Here is a 19586-nt window from a genome sequence, read left to right on the forward strand (position 1 = left end):
ATCTGTCTAAATCTCGGTTTTTTTGTATGTTTGTTTTGCACGTATGTGTCAGATTCCGGATAGGAGAGAAACGAAATGTGTTTGACTGAAACCAGTCAAATCGAATCTCGCACCGATCACGTAATGCACTTTTGACTCTAAGCAGGGAATTTCCAAGATCGCTTTAAGCGACGGCTGTCGAAGGCGGAGCTGCCACCACAGTAAACAGCGGCCAAAGCCAAAGTTGCCTCACGATGAAAAGGCGGCCGAGGTTTCTTAACGTTTCCGAAGCTTCAGAACTACACTTCCTAGGATGCCGCGCGACCGGCGTCCGCCGCTCACGTCCATAATGAGTGGGCGGGGCCGCACTTGACGCGGCCACCGAATAGCGATCTGGAGGCGGAGCCAAAGCCGAGTGAGGTGTGGTGGGGGGATGGGGGCGTCGGGTCCGTCTTTCCCCTGCTGTGTCCCCTTTTCTCCGCTCGGCGTAGACGCCATGTTGGCTGGAAGGGAAGATGACAAGAGGCGGCTGCGGGACTAGCGGCGGCGGCAGGCGGTGAAGGGTACCGAGGAGCAGAAAGTGCGCCGAAGAAAGCCGTACCCCGGCCCTTCTTCGTCCAACGGGCTCTCTGGCTGGCGAGAAGAGAAGGAGCCGCTCCTCCGCCTCGGTTGCGGGGGGCTTCCGTTAACCGTCTGCTGCTGAGGGAGACCCCGGAGAAGGAGAAGGAGAAGGAGAAGGAGGAGGAAGAAGAAGCGGAGAAGGGACTGTGGAGAAAGGAACCGGCGGGGGCGATGAAAGCCGAGACTTGAGGCGGAGGGGGCGGCGAGGGCTGCTGCTGCTCCTGCTGCGAGAGGCAACTGCAGTTTAAATCCCCCCTTGAGCTGCTGCTGCTGCAGTTTGAGGGGGGAGGGTAACATTTCTTTGTCCCTTCCCTCTTCCCCGGCTTATTTTAATACGTATATCTTGAACTCAGCCTTGTAAATGCTGTGGGAAGCACGCCTTTCCAAGGAAGAGAAGCGCCCCCCTCACCCCACTTTCACTTACTGAGGATCGGACGAGAGGAACCCCCCCCCTTTGCCTCCCCCACAAGAACTTTGGCCTCAGGGAAAGAAGGACGGTCGCTGCTTTATTTACTTCATTGAGTGCCTGTCGCTTATTTTATTTTTTTTCTTTTTCTCTTTAATGAGAAGGTGACTCGGATACAGAACTATCCTCTGAATCATCTTCGTCATTCATTATTGGTCTAGGCTGGAGAGGAAGAGCAAGAGAGGAAGAAAAAGCGCTCCTACACAATTCATGTTGTTGTTGTTGTTGTATGTTTTTGCCTGGTCTATCTGGCACAACTGGCGTTCGTGCTGCTGTTGACAAGAATCCGTTGCTGTCTCTGGTTTCCCTGTGGTTTCCTCTCTGATCCAGCCTTTTTAATAACAATTGGAGTCTTTTTTTTGTCAGTTTCCTTGCTGCGGGTCAGGTGCTTTTATTGAAGGAAGCAAAACGCGCACAACTTAACCAGGAACAAAACCAAAGATTGGTTAGCTGGAAGATCTTTTACTGTACCTGTGTTGTTTTGGCTGGCTTTTACATTTTCCCCCCACTCCTTCTTTGTTTCTTGAAACCGACAGCGTAATTATCAAGATGTCTAGCAGTGTTCCATCTGATATGGTAAGTTTGGATTTGACTTTATTTCCAGAAATACAAAGAACTGATTTTCAGAAGATTGATTTGTGCTGCAGCAAGAAGTGTTTTTATATATCGAAGGCCAGATTATTATAGTATAAGCTTTTGTGGGTAGAATCCACTTAGTATTTATTAAGTTTATTCACAGCCTTTTCTCCAGGAGTTCAAGATAGCTTACACAGAGGTTTCCCTTCCTTTTATTTTCATTTATTTTTACAACAAATAAATGATCCTGTGATATAGGTTGAGTTGTGAATGAGTAATTGGCCAAAAGTTACCCAATTTCCTTTGAGAGGGTGAACTTGAATTTGGATCTCCCCAGTTCTGTACTGTACTACACTGGTTCTTCCTAACAGATCTGAAAGGAAGAAGCACCCTACTTTCAGTATAGTAGAATTAATCATCTGCTTTCTTTTATTATTTAACTTTTTATATACATTTGAGATTTAACTTGAGCATAAGTATAAATTTTCATTAGGGTTATTTTATTTGAATTAATCAACATTTTGGTACCTTTTTTCCTGTTATAGTTTTATTATTTGAATCCAATTACAATATTTAATAACCTCAAGTAGTGTGGAAGGCTATAATTTAATACAGTGTATTGGTTGCAACAAAACATTCTAGAAACTCTTCTCTTGAGCCATGTCTTCCTGAGGTAATATTAGATGTTATGCTAATAAAGTGAATTACTGAATTAGTGATCAGAGTATATTTTAAAGTCTGGACAAAAGGAAGCAAAATTATATACTTTAGAGAGTACCACCTACAGGTATTCTTATGAATAAACATGTCTGAAACTGAATTATTTTTAAACTTTGATATATAATTAACTCGATTCCTTTTTGGCACTAAAGAAATATTTTTGGTTTTCATATTTAAAACATACAGTAATGTTTTTTTTTATTAGTTATGTGATTCTGTTAAAAAAATAAATGGTAATTGCTTTGGGGCATTAGTATTGTGTATGTGCTATGAATATGCATACAAATCTCAGCTTTTAAAACTTCAATTCATGCTTGGTAGGAGATTGTTTTTGGCTTTCCATAGCAGGAAAACAGTAATTTGTGACCAAATCACTACTATAATAAAGATTGTACCACAGCTTCAAACTTGCTTAAAGTAGCTGAGCAAAGTATTAGAAAAAAAGGACAGAAAATCATGTTGATTTCAACTTGAATTGTTTTTATTTGATTTTCTTTGCAACACTGTGGCATCTTGTCTTTCATTATAATATATATTTTTCTAACAGTGCTTCTTGAAAGTGTGTGATGATTTTGAAAAATACCCCCTTTATTAAGATAATAATAAAATATACAGCTGCAAACTCTCATTGTTATCCATTTGGTATTTTTGACATTGTATTTTGCTGGAATTTAATTCTGAATGGATGTCAATTATTGTATGAGAAGCACCATTTAGTAGAATGGATAATTAAATCATATCCTTCTATATTATGTCTTAGGACTCTGCATAAAATGTAAAATGTGTTTTGTTTCAAACCTAAAGCACAGCCCTCATATTCTAGATATTTTGATGAACCATTATGGATTGGTTGCTGTTGGCAGAAACAACTTTGAATGTTTTTGTTTTGTGCTGCAGCTGAAACCAGTCCTACAGCAAACTCAGAATGATTTTTGTAGGGTGGATAGGGCAAAGCTGGTGTCCACTTGTTTCTTTCTCCCCTCCTTCCGAAACAAGGATACCTTGTGTCTCTCTTTTTTTCTCCAGATGGCCTATGTACCCACTTCCAAATGGTCTCAGTTCCCATAGGCCTGCCTGCTCACTCCTATCATTTCTGGTATCTTTTCCTCTCCTGCCCTTTCTCAGTTGCCATCACTAAATAAAATCTTCAGTTTTGGCATTTTCCTCCACATTTCTTCAACTGAAACTCTACAGTCTGGAACAAACAGCACTTTACTCTGTATTTGGAACAAAATGACCCTGCTTCATTTCATATCCAGACCAAAAACACATGTTTTATATTGGGTATAAGCCAGCCAAAATCAGCTGTTCTGTACATGAAATTGTACATGTTTTTCCATGCTAAGTGTTATAATTGAAATGTAGAACTTAGAAGTGTTTCACTTTTAATGGACCTTCATTAAAATATATTAGAAATTTATTCTGCTTCATTATCTTTTCCTCTGTTATATCTGAGCATCCAGGATGGGCTTTATATAACATGCCCATACTGTATATATTTGCAACTATATAGCAGTGCACATAACTGGTTTTTAAAATTACCAGTATAAAAATATGGAGTGCTTAGGAATTGTCCAGACATGATTTGGAATTAATATTCATTTCCCATTGTAATTTAAATTATTAAAAAAACCTTAATAGAAGTTCTTACTGAAATAATTGGTTCTTAAGCCAATTGCTTCCAAGAATTGTATTTATTTGGGTCTAGTTTCTGTATTTAATGCTGTGGGACATATACTCAAAAACGTATATTCAAAAACTTATATTATTATATTAAAAAACTAGTTCTATAAAATGTTACTGGTTTTCTTACATTAACGAAGTTTGCTTACTGAATACAGTTTGCAAAACAGCAGTTGTACTTCTTTTTTAGTTTTCCAGTTCGTATATGAGACTTGAATATTAATCTTGTTAGGAGCATTGGAATAAAGTGTGGTATGTTAATGCCAACATATAATCACCATGATATCATGGAACTGGAAGCTATTGAAGAACTTAGAACCAGGGCTGTTAAGACTAGTAGCCCAACCCACCTTATTTGTTTAGAATAGAATAGAATAGAATAGAATAGAATAGAATAGAATAGAATAGAATAGAATAGAATAGAATAGAATAGAATAGAATTCTTTATGGGCCAAGTGTGATTGGACACACAAGGAATTTTTCTTTGGTGCATAAGCTCCCAATGTACATAGAGAAAAAATAAAATATGTGTTTTTTTTTAAAAAAACCAGCTGATTCTACCTACTCCTAATGTTATTTCTTAATTAGAATAACATTTTGTCGTAACAAAATAGATGAGGGGGTATTACTACTCACGAATCTCAATTAAATCCGAAGTAAAGCATTCGCCTAATACGCCAGTTGCTCCCCTTTCTGGATCGGGACTCCTTATGCACAGTCACTCATGCCCTCGTTACTTCCCTCCTGGACCCTCCTGCTCTCTACATGGGGCTCCCCTTGAGGAGCACCCGGAAGCTCCAACTGGTGCAGAATGCAATCGTGCAGGTGATTATGAGGGCGACATGGCGCTCCCATGTAACACCTCTCCTGCGCGAGCTGCACTGGCTTCCGGTGGTCTTCCCGGTGCACTTCAAGGTTTTGGTTCTCACCTTTAAAGCGCTCCATGGCTTAGGGCCTGGATATCTACGAGACCACCTTCTGCCACCGATAACCTCCCACTGGCCAATATGCTCCCACAGAGAGGGTCTCCTCAGGGTGCCGTCGGTCAAGCAGTGTCGACTGGCGACCCCCAGGGGGAGAGCCTTCTCTGTGGGGGCACCCGCCCTCTGGAACGAGCTACCCCCAGGGATACGACTGATCCCGGACCTCTGTACTTTCCGCCGGGCTCTGAAGACTTTCTTGTTTCAGCGAGCCAGGCTGGCTTAAGATTTTAATTGATTAATTTTATGGGTAAGGGGTTTTAAAATTGGGAAGCCAAATTGGATTTAATTATTTTTAAAATTATTTTAATTTTCATACTGTATGTATCTTAACCATGGCTGTTCACCGTCCTGAATCCTTCAGAAGAAGGGCAGTATAAAAATTTAATAAAATAAATAAATAAATAAATAAATTTCCAGTCATTTAGTATTTAATAATGCCATTATGTAAATGATGACATAAATCGACACATAACACATAAAGCATTTAAAAGTACATTATTTTGTTATATTTATCTAAATTTCTTCAGATGCAGTGGATTTTTAAAATTTTGTATTTATATTTATAAAGTATATATTTATACTTTATATTGCATTCAAAGTGCAATAAATAGGGATGGGGTGATTATAGGTAGTCCTCAGTTTATGACAGCAATTGGGACTGGAGCTATGTGGTAGTAAAATGTGACATCATGTGCATTGCTTTCTGATGATAGTTCTGGCACTCCTGATTGCTATCATTATGCAAAGACCTCACAACAACTTTGCTACTTCTGATTTCCTGCCAGCTTTGCTGTTGGCTTTGGGAAGTCAGCAGAGAACGACTGAAATTATGATCATGTGACCATGGTTCACTGTAATGTTGTAATCATGAACCAAATATCCAGATTGTGAACATGTGGACACTATAGTGGCCAGTATTCCAAGGAACCAGTTGTAACTATCATTTATTCAACGTCATTGTAAGTTGCAATGATTACTGAACAATCATTAAACATGGACTACCTGTAAATAAATTATTTCTCTTATGAAACTACAGTAATTGATTTTGTACTAATATGTTTAAAATACCTTCATTATGTTGAAAGTTCGATGTTTTCATGTGTCTGAAAACACATGAATACTTCAACTGCATAATTTACCAGTGTCTGCTAAATATTTTAGTTAAAGGTATTAACAAAATTGTTCTTCATTATTTCCTGATTAATATAATCATGTTTTCTACACATTCCAGATATGTCAAATTTTTATATAGATGATGAAGGAAAATTGTTAAAGACTAAGGCCTAATAAGTCTGTTGGATTGTTTTAGTTTTGTGTTAAGAGACTTTCATTATGGTACATATGTGCCATTTTCTTTGCTTAGATATATTTCCAAACACTAAAATAATATTGTCAACATTCCATGAAAAATAATAGTTTTCTTAAAATTTAAAAATATGTGGAACTAAAGAACGTTTTAATTTAGTGATGTCTACAATTGAGAAGATTAGTAAAACAGTAGAACAAAATGTTTTTTTCTTTCTCTCTGTTGATCCCATATTCTCTGTAAAACTACTGCTGCAACACTTAGGTATTGTGTGAATAGAAATGCTGGCATCTTCTTCATAACTGAATGAGAACATGATCAGTTGTTATATGGATATATGGTATATTATAATTTTTCTCATATTGTCTAATGAATGAAACCCATGAGCATGGAATTTACAGTCTCTAGATTATAAATATTAAAAACAAACAGAAATTGTTTGTTAAGGCAACATCAGCTAGAAATATATTACTAAAGATATGTCTAGATTTACTTCATAGCACACACCTTAACTTTACAGAATCTTTACTGGAGAGGAAGCAATGAAGGAAGTTTCTTTTAGTTAAGAGACACTCATATGAAATATTTGTAACAGTTGCTACTCCACTTATGGATGAGCTTGAAATGCATTTTAGCAATCCAAACTATTTATGCTACTTTTTCACATGAATTAATCTTCTGATATTATTTAAGGAGATAGAAATATGTTAAGTAATAAAAACTTAAGTAAAATCAAGTCTTTTCTAATTTGAATTTCATTTTGAGTAAATAGGTATGTTCCATGCTAGTTTCTTGGCAACTGCTATTGTGGCAGAGCAAACTTATCCATGGGATTGATCTATTTGAGGGACCTCATCTCTGTCCCATTAGGTCTGACAAAAGAGGCATACTGGTACTTGTCAGGAAATACCACCCGGTGGAGCCCAGGATGAGAGTCTTTTCTGTCACAGCACTCTCCTTTGAAACATTATCTCCCCAGAGATTAGATTGGATCCAATGCTACAGTCTTTTCATAAAATATGATTCTATAGATGTGTGATGGAGTTAATAGAGTGTTAATTGATTGCTATTGATTTCTTATATCTTGGCTATTGATTCTGCTATATGTTTTTAGTGTGTTATCTACAATATTGCTTTCTGGTCTTTTATATAATTTTTAATTCTTATAAAACATGTATTTGAGATGGGTGACCCTATAAATTGAAATAATTAATTGGATTAGTTGAAGTGATGCTAAAGCAATTCAGTGCAATTAAATAATAAAGTTTTAATATGCTTCATTGTTTACTAATTCCAGGTGAAATTAATTTTAAAAGTATGATTTCATACTTTTGAAATCATGAAATATTTTTGTAACTCAATATATTCTGAATATATAGCTAAAGTGTAAGGAAATGTTTTTGAAAGTTAAGAAATTATGAATTCAAACAAAAAATCAATTTAATTTCACAACATGTTTTGTGATGACCAAAGATATGCTTGTTGCAGATTGGAAGCATCTGTTACACCGTGATCTAACCCTGAATGTGTTATTAATATTTTTGACTCCTTTTAAGCCTATAGTTGAAGCATCTAGGTCAGTGGTCCCCAACCTTTTTATCGCCGCGGCCCGCTGAGCGCGCGCAGGGGTGGGGCCGCGGCCCGCTGAGCGCGCGCAGGGGTGGGGCCGCGGCCCGCTGAGCGCGCGCAGGGGTGGGGCCACGGCCCAGGAGCCTTTGCGCAGGCCCATTGCGCACGGCCCAGGAGCCTGAGCCTTTGCGCAGGCCCATTGCGCACGGCCCAGGAGCCTTTGTGCTGAAGCGTTCCTGTCCCCCGGCCGCTGCGCGGCCCGGTGCCAGGTACTTCACGGCCCGGCACCGGTCCGCGGACCGGGGGTTGGGGACCACTGATCTAGGTTACTGTGGATAATCTTGAGAAAAACAGCATGGCTGAATTTGATTAATTCCTGGATAAGAGATTCCCTGGACTTCATCCTACAGCTATAGGCTAGGTGAGAATTTGAAAAAACAACTTGGAAGTAACAATAGCAAACAATTTTTGTAATAATCATAACAATATAATAATAGTAGTATAAATAGTAATTTATTAAATCTATATGCAGCCCAACTCCCAGAAATTCTGGGCTGTTTACGATTCTTAAAACATTTAATAAACAAAACAATACTGAAAGCATAAGACAAAGGAACAAAATGGCAGAGGGGGGGAAAAAAGGAAGAAAGAAATCATCCTCTCCAGAGGACTGAAAAAGTCTTTAAGGCCCTTTGAAATCCTGTTAGGTGGAAGCTGTTCAAATTTCAGGAGTAGCATCAATCCATAGGGCAGGTACTACTACAGATAAGGCATAATTCCAGGGTCCTGGTAGGTGGAATTGCTTAATCAATGGAACCTAGAGTATGCCAATCCTGCCTGATTGAACCAGTTGGGCGGATACTATGGAAGAGAGTGGTCTCTCAAATAACTAGGACTTACGCCATGTAGAGGTTTAGAGGTAGTGGCCAACACCTTGAATTGTACCCAGACACAAACTGGCAATTAGTGCAGCTTGTGAAACAGAGGTGTTACATGGGCATATTGAGGCATGCCCATCTTTGCCTACACATCTGCATTCTCGACCAGCTGAATGTCAGGAAAGTCACAAGAGATGAATTTGATCTATGAGAGTCTTTGCTTTAGTACTTTGTCTAGTGTCACCTTTATGACACTACATTCTGTCAACTGATATGTGAATTTCTTGTTTATCAATTTGAATAGTTGCCCCAATTAAGAAAATATCCTTCTGACCATTTGTGCCACACTCATTGAAGACCTGAGTCTTAATTTTTCATTTCTGTCATAATTGCTATTGCTGTAAACTGTCAGATACATGTTCTGTTCCTGTTTTTGTTGGTCAGCCCCTACAATGTACAAATATGCTACTGTCAAAATGTGATTAAGCCACCATAGTTGCAGAACTGCTGCTGTTTCCTAAGTAGAAATACCATGATTAAGAAAATAATTGGCAATATAAATAAATTAGAAGACTGACTTTTAAAAAAGACAGTAATCCTTATGATACTGTATTTATTGTATGCAGATCTTAGTTTGAACAGTGCCAGTTGGTATTGGAAGAAAAAGAAAATATCATCAGTGACATAATCAGATATTGCCTTGGGCTCTTTGAGAATTTGCGTCAGCTACAGGGAGTTTCTGTTAACAATGTGCTATTGAGAGATGTTCTGCTAATGATTTAGCAAATGATGTCAAATATACTGATGCATGAACATAATCTTTAAATACGGATGTTTGTGTTTTTTTGGGTTCACCAATGGGAAAAGTGTAACTATGTATTCCATCTTTACTAATTCTTTCCTGATGTGTTAATAATGAAGCTATTAAATACCACTGTGACTTCTAAACTCTATTGAATTCACATTGCAAATGTTATTTCTGCAAGTAATTTCACTGAGACATACTTGTATAAAACAATTATCAACAAGCAGTTCAGGATATCTTGTCTTTCAAACAAATGTGAGCCTTCGGTGGTCTTGCTGCTTTGCATTTAAATTCTTCTAGGTTTTTGTTAGTAGCTATACTGAAGCTTCTAACTTTGCAAAGGCATAGCTATGCCTGATTTTTAAATGTTGGGGTTAGCGGAAAACAAGCTGCGCTCTGATTAAATCCAAGGAAGAAAAAGTTGCTGTTCATATTGAAACCCAGAAATATCAGTTTTGGTATTAGGTCTAGGTCAGGAATCCCCGACCCTGAGTCCAGTACTGGGCTGTGGCCTATTTGGAATTGGGCCATGCAACTGGTGGGCCGGCATGCATGCATGTGTGCACAGCTTGACTTGTGCAAGTGGAGCTGCACACACATGCATGCCAGCCTGCCGCTAGTGCAAGTTGAGCGTGTGTGCACAGCAGCCCACTGCTTGCACAGCCCAGCTCCCCTCTCCCTCCCTCCCCAGCCAGGCCACCAAGCCGCAAAGGTTGGGTATTGCTGCTCTAGGGGCTGTCATGCTCCCCAAAAGAGCAGGTCTGTGTCATTGGGGCCTCCTGGCATTGTGATTTCTGTGTGAACAGCAAGTGGAGGTCATAATGGGGTGATGGGTGCGAGGATTGCTTAGCTTTGGTTGATATGTAGATACAGTTCTGTCTGAATCTGGAGGTCTTGGCAACAATGATTATGCCTATATTACCACATGGTTGATGTGCAGTGTGTTCTAGAATAGAACAGAATAACAAGAGTTGGAAGGGACCTTGGAGGTCTTCTAGTCCAACACCCTGCTCAGGCCGGAAACCCTATGCCGTTTCAGAGAAATGGTTGTCCAATCTCTTCTTAAAAACTTCCAGTGTTGGAGAATTCATAACTTCTGGAGGTAAGTTGTTCCACTGGTTAATTGTTCTAACTGTCAGAAAATGTCTTCTTAGTTCTAGGTTGCTTCTCTCCTTGATTAGTTTCCATCCATTGCTTCTTGTCCTGCCCTCAGGTGCTTTGGAGAATATCTTGACTCCCTCTTCTTTGTGGCAAAGAACCTTTCTACATAGGGTTGTCTTTGAAGATGACTCAGAAACTAGAATTGGTACAGAGTAACTAGCAGACAACACCCTCTACTGCAGAATATTCCCAGTTTTAGGGTTGCTGTTATCAGTTGGTTTATGGGTACAGGTTATTGCTGGTTTTCATTTATAAAGCTTTACTTTAAAATGAAATGAAAAAGCACCTTTGAGACTTTATTTGGCATGGTGCGAGCCTACTTGGCATGGTGTGAGACTACATTAGACCTGACTTGTTCAGGATGAATTTGTTCATCCTATCTAGTCACCTGCAGACAACTTGCTCAAAGTTCCAACTCAGCAAGAAGTAAGGCACACTTAAGCCAGAGGACATTACTGCCTAGACATTCTGCTGCCTCCAGAAATATGCTTGGCCTCTTTACTCTTGGCATTCAAAGAAACACTTAAACATTCCTTTGTAAGTAGGCCTTTGAGGCATGATACCTAGCTGATGGTGTTGAATGACAATCTTTTTCTTGTATTATGTTAGTTGATCTTTTATTGGTGGAGTAGGACATTTGCCATGGTAGAATTTTTTAAAGTTAATGTTTATGCCATCCAATCCTTGTGATGTTGGCACTCTAAAAATTGTTATATAATATGGCACTTGTCGAGGAGTACAACATAATGCCTGCTGTGTTAGAACAAAATGAAGTGCTACAGTTTAGTACATTGTAGAATACTAACAAGAAAATGATGCTTGAAGGGTTCTATGTATTTTATACGTAAACATGTGAGTATTGCCATTATAGAAGTGAAGTGTTGCTGCTGTTCCAAGTTATATTTTTTAAAGAAGTCTGGTGACTGCACATGTACCTTTGCAGCTCACTAGGAATGCCAGTAAAAAAATAAGGTCAAGGAGAGGGTAGGAAAAAATGTTGTAAAACAAGTTCTACTCTGTCTGAGAAGAGTTACATTGTTGTGAGACTGGAATATATAGTTTAGTAGTTGACAGAAATCACAATCTTACTTCTTGTGTCGCAACTCTCCCTCCCTGCTTCCCAATATTAAGAATAATTTGGGAGAAAATAGAAAATGTAAAACATAGTTTTAGCAAAATGAGGTGGGTGAATATATCCATATTTTTGAATAAATATTATTAGTACTGTGTTAAAATACTAGCATAGTAGGACCATTATTTATTTATTTGATTTGTATACCCATCTCGCCTGAGTGACTCTGGCTGGTTCACAGTTAAAAACAACTAAATTAAATATACAGATATAAATCCATTAATAAACATATTATAACAAAAACTAACCAAAATCAGCAGCAAAGCCCAAAACAGCATCACATTCAATATTTTCATAATAAAATATGTTCATAATAATAAACTCCTCTACCTCTAGAAGAGAACTCATTGCCAAAGCATGTCTTCAGGGCCTTCCTAAAGGCCACCAGGGTCAGTCTAAGTTTGGAGATAATAATACTTTAATAGGCACACAGCAGAAAAAGTTCTCTTCCTGTATCCCTCCAGATGACATTCTTTGGAGGGTGGGATCTTTAACATGATTTTCCTGCTACACCTGATGAGATGGGAAGATGTAGCTGGGGAAAACTAGTCCCTCAGCTTTCTTGGTCCCGTGCCATGTAGTGTTTTATAGATCATTTCTGGGATCTTGAATTGATCCTGAAAGGATACTAGCAACCAGTGCAAATCACAGGGGGGTAACTTGCAGGGGAGGAGGTAGAGGTGAAATCCAGCAGTTTCTGACAGGTTATGGAGAACTGGTAGTGGAAATTTTGAGCAGTTCGGGGAATCGGTAGTGGAAATTTTGAGTAGTTCAGAGAACCGACAAATACCGCCTTTGGCTGGCCCCAGAGTGGGGTGGGAATAGGGATTTTGCAGTATCCTTCCCCTGCCATGCCCACCAAGCTATGCCCACCAAGCCATGCCCACAGAACTGATAGTAAAAAAAAATTGGATTTCACTACTGGAGGAGATGTAAAGCTGGGTATCATCAGTGTATCATCCCACGGTGACTTCTTATTAATGTTATTGAAAATAGTGTAAGCTACTTTATTATAGTCAGTATAGAAGGAGTAGATCTTAAAGAACTAGTTAAATTGTTAAATTGCAATATTGAATTAAAATATTAACTATGAAAATAATCAATGGCACTATCTTTCTTGCATTTTGAGTTCTTGGTAGTATTTGGAGAGTAGCTACCTTTAAAAAAAATATTTTACACAAGCTTGTTTTATTCCCATTTTATTTTAATTCAACATGGTCTACTTTTAAGGCAGACACACCTCTAAATATCTCCACAATTTTTTAAGAACAGTTCCAGTGAAGGCAGTTCATTAGAAACTCTGCCATGGTTGAAAGCATTGAGAAATCTGATAAGGAAATATCTCTGAAAAGCTGACCCGATGAGTCATCTTGTCTAGCATTATATTAAATATGACTTTCTAGTTAGTATTGGTTTTATGAGTAGAAGACAACACAAGAAAAATCAAGGAAGAATGTGAGGGATTTTTTGGGGTTATTTTTTTCCTTGTTTTCTTCTTAGTCTTTTATTATGTTTTTTTCACCAAAAAATTTGGAAAAATACTAAAGATTTATGGAATACATGAATTAAAAATGCTCATGGCATGGTAATAATATATTACATATTGTTAATTTAAATAATATATGATGTAAATGTTAATAATTTACTCCTTCAAAATGATCTATAAAATTATGAAAGGAAGATTTTTCTTAATGAGATTGCTATGACTTCTAAACTAAAGAGAGAACATTTTATAAGAGCAGCATTTATTACTGCCTTAAACATGGGAGTTGGAGAGAAGGTCTTCCCATTTTCACAATACAAGGAAAAGTCATTGATGCTTTCTTAGATTATGTGCTCTCTTGTTTATTGTGATAAATAAGTAGTCTGGGCAGCATTTCATGTATTGCTATAGAGACTAAATTGGAAACATGGAACTGATTGATCTGCTGGCTAGAAGTTTTGGAGTTGGAGGGAACCCCTCTTGGTCTTGTGATTCTGCTTGTCAAATCCATAAAAACGCCAGAGTGGCTGAAAGTAAGCACTGCAGGCTACTTCATGGAAAATTGCATTTCTGAATTAATGGTATTAAATCTCTATTTAACTAAGGAAACTGATTAATGTATGTAATTAAGCTGTGATGGATAAGAATTCAATCTTATATTTTGTGATAAAATTACTAATTAATTCACAGTTTTAAATGTTTGAATCAACCAAACTTTTAAATTTAATCTTCAAGCATGATATACAAAAGTGTAATAAGTTATATAAAAACATTTTGAATCTATGTTCAAGTTACACTAAGCCATAAAACTTAATTAGCAAAAATGCAGCAGGTTGTGATTGTTTTGAATGTCACCTGGGTGATACGACTAGCCAAACATCCATTCAGTTTGTTTAGAGATAAGCATTTTTGTTCCAGAGGTGGCCAAAACAAAATCTAAAATAAGCCATTGTTGCATACTCTGGTTATATCTGAATGCTTGTAGCTTGCTTACTATGTTTGAACAACATATTTACTTTAAATAAATAATCAGACTGTTTACTTATGGCAGTGTTTCCCAAACTTGGCTATTTTAAGATGCATGGACTTCAATTCCCAGAATTCCCCAACCAGTATGCCTGGTTGAGGAATTCTGGGAGTTGAAGTCCATACATCTTCAAAGGGTCAAGTTTGGGAAACACTGATTTATGGATTAGCATGATTGTAAGATATTTTTATATATCATGTATCTGTAAAAGATACTAAAAATATTACATTTTTCCAATTTTCCATTTACTTAAAACACTTTTTCAAAAACTAATAAAAATTTAACATTTGTAATTGGAGACAAAAAAACCCCTTTTTGCTTTAATATACATACAATCTGAACTAATTACAAAGAATTACAAAAAAGTAATGTCTAAAAATAAGATATTTCTTCCTTTTGGTAAGATTTAAATTTGTCTAACTTTGTGTATGGACTTATGACTTCTGTCTCTTTTTTTCCATAAACCTGTTGCCATACTATCTTCCTTCCATTCTCTTACCCAATCTATTTGAACATATTCCTGACAGGTACAGGTCATGAATTTTTTTATAATCCACCCCAATATATGCAAGAATTAGCTAAGATTTTGTTGACAAATATTTTTGCATTTTACTATCCTTTAAAAAATGGTATGAAATAACAAAATAAGATTATTAATGGATCTCTGTGAAAGCACTAGGTTTAGAAAGTTGTTTTAAAGCAATGTTTCCTTTTCATTTCACTTCTCAATCTAAACTCATATTTCATTCCTAAGGTAATATTTTCCAAAGTAAGTGGCATCACATTGTAGAAAGGAAAGTATTTCTTTTCTGCTGTACCCTATTTATTGTTTTAAAAATATTTGTCTTTCAGAAAGTTTTTAGTTTTTGAGAATGAATTTGAAAAGATATGAAAAAAGCTGTTAATAATTGAACAGACAGAAAAGATAAATTCTGCAAACAGAATAGTTGTTGGAATCTATGCCTTGGATATCTTAAATAGAATTCTATTTAAATTTTCCAGAAGCATTATTTTTGATGGAGCAACTGGAACTCCTTCTGGAGATTTTTTTTTTTTATTGAAAAGTTTTACAGAAAAACAAGAATTTTCTTCTCCCCCATGTTCCCCCCACCCTTTCCCTCCCCTCATCCCCCCCTCCCCCCCAGACTTCCCAGAGCAAAATACAAGGTATTTCATTTAACAATCATAAACTAGATTAACCTACTTATCCTCAGACTACTAACTCCCCCCGAAACCTTAACTCCACTATAGATAACATAATATTTCTAATACTTAACGTTCATTCATAAGCTATTTGATATTTCTTTGTCTGATACTTATTTTGAATATAATCAATCCATCTTCTCCATTCCGATACGTATCTTTCTTGTGTATAGTCCTTCAGGTATGCTGAGATTTTTGCCATTTCTGCTAAGTTCGTTACTTTCAGTACCCACTCTTCAATAGTAGGCAAAGAGTCCTTTCAATATTGCGCCACCAATAGCCTAGCTGCTGATATTAAATTCAAAATCAATTTAGTCTCTGATACTGTACAATCCGTCGTTATACCCAATAGGAACAATTGAGTAAATTTCAACCTTCTTTTCAGAATATTCTGCATCACCCACCAAATTTTTATCCAAAATGCCTTGATTTTGTTACAGGTCCACCATATATGATAACATTTAGCTTGCAAATTCGAGTACATACATTATAATTTTTTAGGATCTAAGTGCCATCTATAAAACATTTTATAAAAATTCTCTCTCAAATTTTGTGCTTGCGTAAATTTAACATTTCTGACCCAAATCTTTTCCCACGTTTCCATCATCACTGGTTCCTGTTTCTTTCAGGCCTCTCAATCTCAAGGCAAATTCCATGGATCTGTATTGTAAAATTACCAGTTCATCATCCACTTTCTCTGTTTTGGTCATTACATCTCCCATTTTGCTTTCCAAATTTAAATTGGCTTCATTAATTCCTTCCACTTTCCCATCAAGCTGGATAACAAGTTTTGACAATCCTGATACAGCATAAACAATATCATCTCTTATTTCATCATGTTTTTCTGCAACCACTTCCTTAATTGATCTTATATCCTCCTCAACTTTCTTTAATTTCCCTTCCACAAGTACTGTTAAATTATTCATTGCTGTTGCTTGATTATTCATGGCTTCTTTCATAAATTCTTTAAAATCATTAAGTGCAGCCTCCTGACTCTGACTCTGACTCTGTGAATCAGCCGGAAGTTGTGCTTTCTGTGTCACCACTGACAAAACTGGAGAACCTCCCCCTCCTTTAACAACTCCTGGTTTCACTTTTTTAGAAGCCACTTTTTCCCCCTTTTAAAGAGATTTTTTTTTTCCCAAAGCCACAAAGTCCCTTAAACAACTTTAAAATGTTTGTAATTTATAGTCTCTAATTTATCAGGCAGGATAGTTTTTTTTTTCTCCACAAGCTCTCACTTCCCAGCAGTTAATAAGCAGCTAATCCACTCTCCCAGTGCAAAGTTCTCAATAAGCACTTTCGTTTCTGGCTTTCACTTTCAAAACCATAACAAAGATGCCATCTTCAGCCTCCAGCTCAATGAAATTCAGTTTGAAACAAAGTAACTCCGGAGTTGAGCTCTGTACTTTTAAGGCTTATTCTCCTGTTTCCGCTCTGCCTGTGCTTGTAATCAGTCAAACTCACTTTTGAGAGCAGGATCGGATCGCGGCTTCTCGCTCTGCTTTCACAGAGTCATACCAGCTTCAGAGCTGCTTGGCGGGCTGACTGGGGAGCTCTCACCCTCCAAGCCTCTGGAAATATTCCAGAGGGCTTTCGGGGAGCTCTACTCTCGCCCACCGGCTCTCCTCTCCTTCTTTTCCCGAAGGGGAGGTTTTTCAGCCACCAGACAGCCAATTTACGCTGTCAGGGCGGCTTTTACGAAGACACAGGGCTGGCAGTCTAAGAAGACCATCCACGGAGCCTGTGGTGCCGCCCGGAAGTCTCCTTCTTCTGGAGATTTTATCTGTCTGCGAATTTGCTTGGTTTCTGGAAAAAGCTGAGAACAGAGATTTTCTACAGGGCTTTTGGGATTCTGTGCACTATATTTGGGGTTTTATTAATTTGGAGTTTATGTTTTATATATTATTGTATATTTTGTATAATATATCTCCTCTTTCATTTACTCTAGTCCAGGGGTGTCAAACTCAATTTCATTGAGGGCTGTATCAGGGTTGTGTTTGACCTTGGGCTGGAGTGGACGTGGCCAGGGTGGGCATGGCCAGCTTGACATCACTCATGTCGGGGGCGCCTGTGGTGGCCTGAGCACTCTGCCAGCGAAACGGGTTCCTAAGCTCCGTTTTCAGCTGTGATGGCCTCTTGCAACCCTCTGCCAGCGAAGACAGAGTTCAGGAGCCTCAGGCAGCCGTCCCGAGCTCCATTTTTGCTGGCACAAGCACCGCGGGCCAGTCTTTTGCTGTTTCCAGGTGACCCCACAGGCCAGATCCGGCCCCCGGGCCTTGAGTTTGACACTTCTCCTCTAGTCCTTTAGCCTCATCTGCAGATCTAGACAATTTTTATATTGCTCATGTTTATTTTCCATCTTGTCTTCATATCTGGTTTTCATGCATTTGTCTAGGATGGTATACGGACTCTTGCCTTGGACAGGGTTTTTACAGTGCTCTTTTGAAATCTCTTTTGCTCCAATCTCTCTTATTCTGTCCTGACTTTTTCCTGCTGCTGGTAAAGTTACATTGCTCTTGATGTGTAAAAAAGCAAACAGCTTAAGCTCTTGAAATCTCTTTCTCTGCAATTTTTCTCTGCTCTGTGAGGCTAGGGGAAGAAAAAAAGTAAGTGATTTCTGTAGGCAATCTCTCCTTTGCCTGACTCTTCCTTGCTAGCAGTGGGAAAAAAGACAAAGGAAAGATTGTGTATAGAACAGCTCTGCACCCCCATACAGACTGGAGAGATTGGAGACAAAGGGATTTCAAGAGAATAAGATGTTTGGCATATTCATGACTCCCAGTCCAGGGCTGCATCATGATTATATTGTTTCAATGTATACAAAACAGTAAGCAGGCACTTGAGCATTCCAAAGGATGGGAAGTGGTTAAGAGGCACTAAAAAGCCAAAAGTGTGAAATTAAGTTGTCCCTTTCTGACTGGAAAGCTCTGTCACAGTCAAATTATTACTACTTTGCTTAGTGGCAGAGTTTCTGGTCCCAATTAGGGTTAAGTGAGGACTGTCTGTATTTATTACACCTAAACTTTGATCTGGATTATGTATCCAATCACTGGATTTTATCCAATAAGATTATTATTGGAGAACATATAAATTTGATTGCATACCACTTTTTAGTGCAAATGCTGGAGCATGTAGCTAAATTTGTTAATCTAATGACTACTGAGTTGTTATATACTCTTCTTGCTATTTATGCACTTACGTAGTAGCGTTGCATTGGGTTTTACCTCAAATCCCAGAATATTAAATTCACATGATAGTGACTGCTTTTATTTCAACATATTTTGATGCAAGGGTAATGAGAATACATGCACTATGTTCCCTTCCTCAACTGTTGAAAGCAGGGTGTATAAAAATCAATGATTTTTTAAAAAAATAAATAAAAAAAATCAGATTTTTTTTTTTATTGCAAAAGTTTTACAATTACATTTTCACCCCTTTTTTCACCCCCCCACCTCCCTCCCCAAACTTCCCATCCTCCCTAACCCTCCCTGACCCGCCCCCCCCCGGACTTCCCTATTACATACTCATAACTAATAACACTAATATATAAGCCTGAACCCATCCCTCCCCCTATATAATTTTTCCTCTTTAATATTTCTAATACATTATTTTCAAATAAAAGCTATTTGATACTTTCTAGTTTGGTATTTGTTCTGAACATATTCTATCCACCTTTTCCATTCCCATTCATAAGTCTCTTGTGAACAATCCTTTAAATACGCTGAAATCTTCGCCATCTCTGCAAAACTAGCCATCTTCAAAGTCCATTCCTCGATAGTAGGCAAAGCTTCATTCTTCCAATATTTACCTATCAACAATCTTGCTGCAGTTATCATATACAATATTAATTTTATTTCACCCCGTGTAAAACCCTTAACTATACCCAATAAAAACAATTGTGGAGAAAATTGAATTTTTTTCTTCAAAACATTCTGCATGACCCACCAAATTTTTATCCAAAAAGCCTTAACTTTCCTACAGGTCCACCAAA

The 19586-nt window shown here is 37.8% G+C and overlaps 1 protein-coding gene across 1 annotated transcript in view; it reads left to right on the top strand.

The window, feature by feature from the left end:
* The first annotated feature begins 413 nt into the window (after positions 1-413).
* Positions 414-19586, top strand: part of UBL3 (ubiquitin like 3) — a 56817-nt gene continuing 37644 nt past the window's right edge. Inside the window, exon 1 of the mRNA XM_070942818.1 lies at positions 414-1642. Coding sequence (XP_070798919.1) covers positions 1616-1642 — 27 coding nt within the window. The 5' untranslated portion in view covers positions 414-1615. The remainder of the gene's footprint in view (positions 1643-19586) is intronic.

This window comes from Pituophis catenifer, unplaced genomic scaffold, assembly GCF_029215685.1.
Source record: "Pituophis catenifer annectens isolate HBS135680 unplaced genomic scaffold, rPitCat1.0.hap2 SCAF_4, whole genome shotgun sequence".
NCBI classification, from domain to species: domain Eukaryota; kingdom Metazoa; phylum Chordata; class Lepidosauria; order Squamata; family Colubridae; genus Pituophis; species Pituophis catenifer.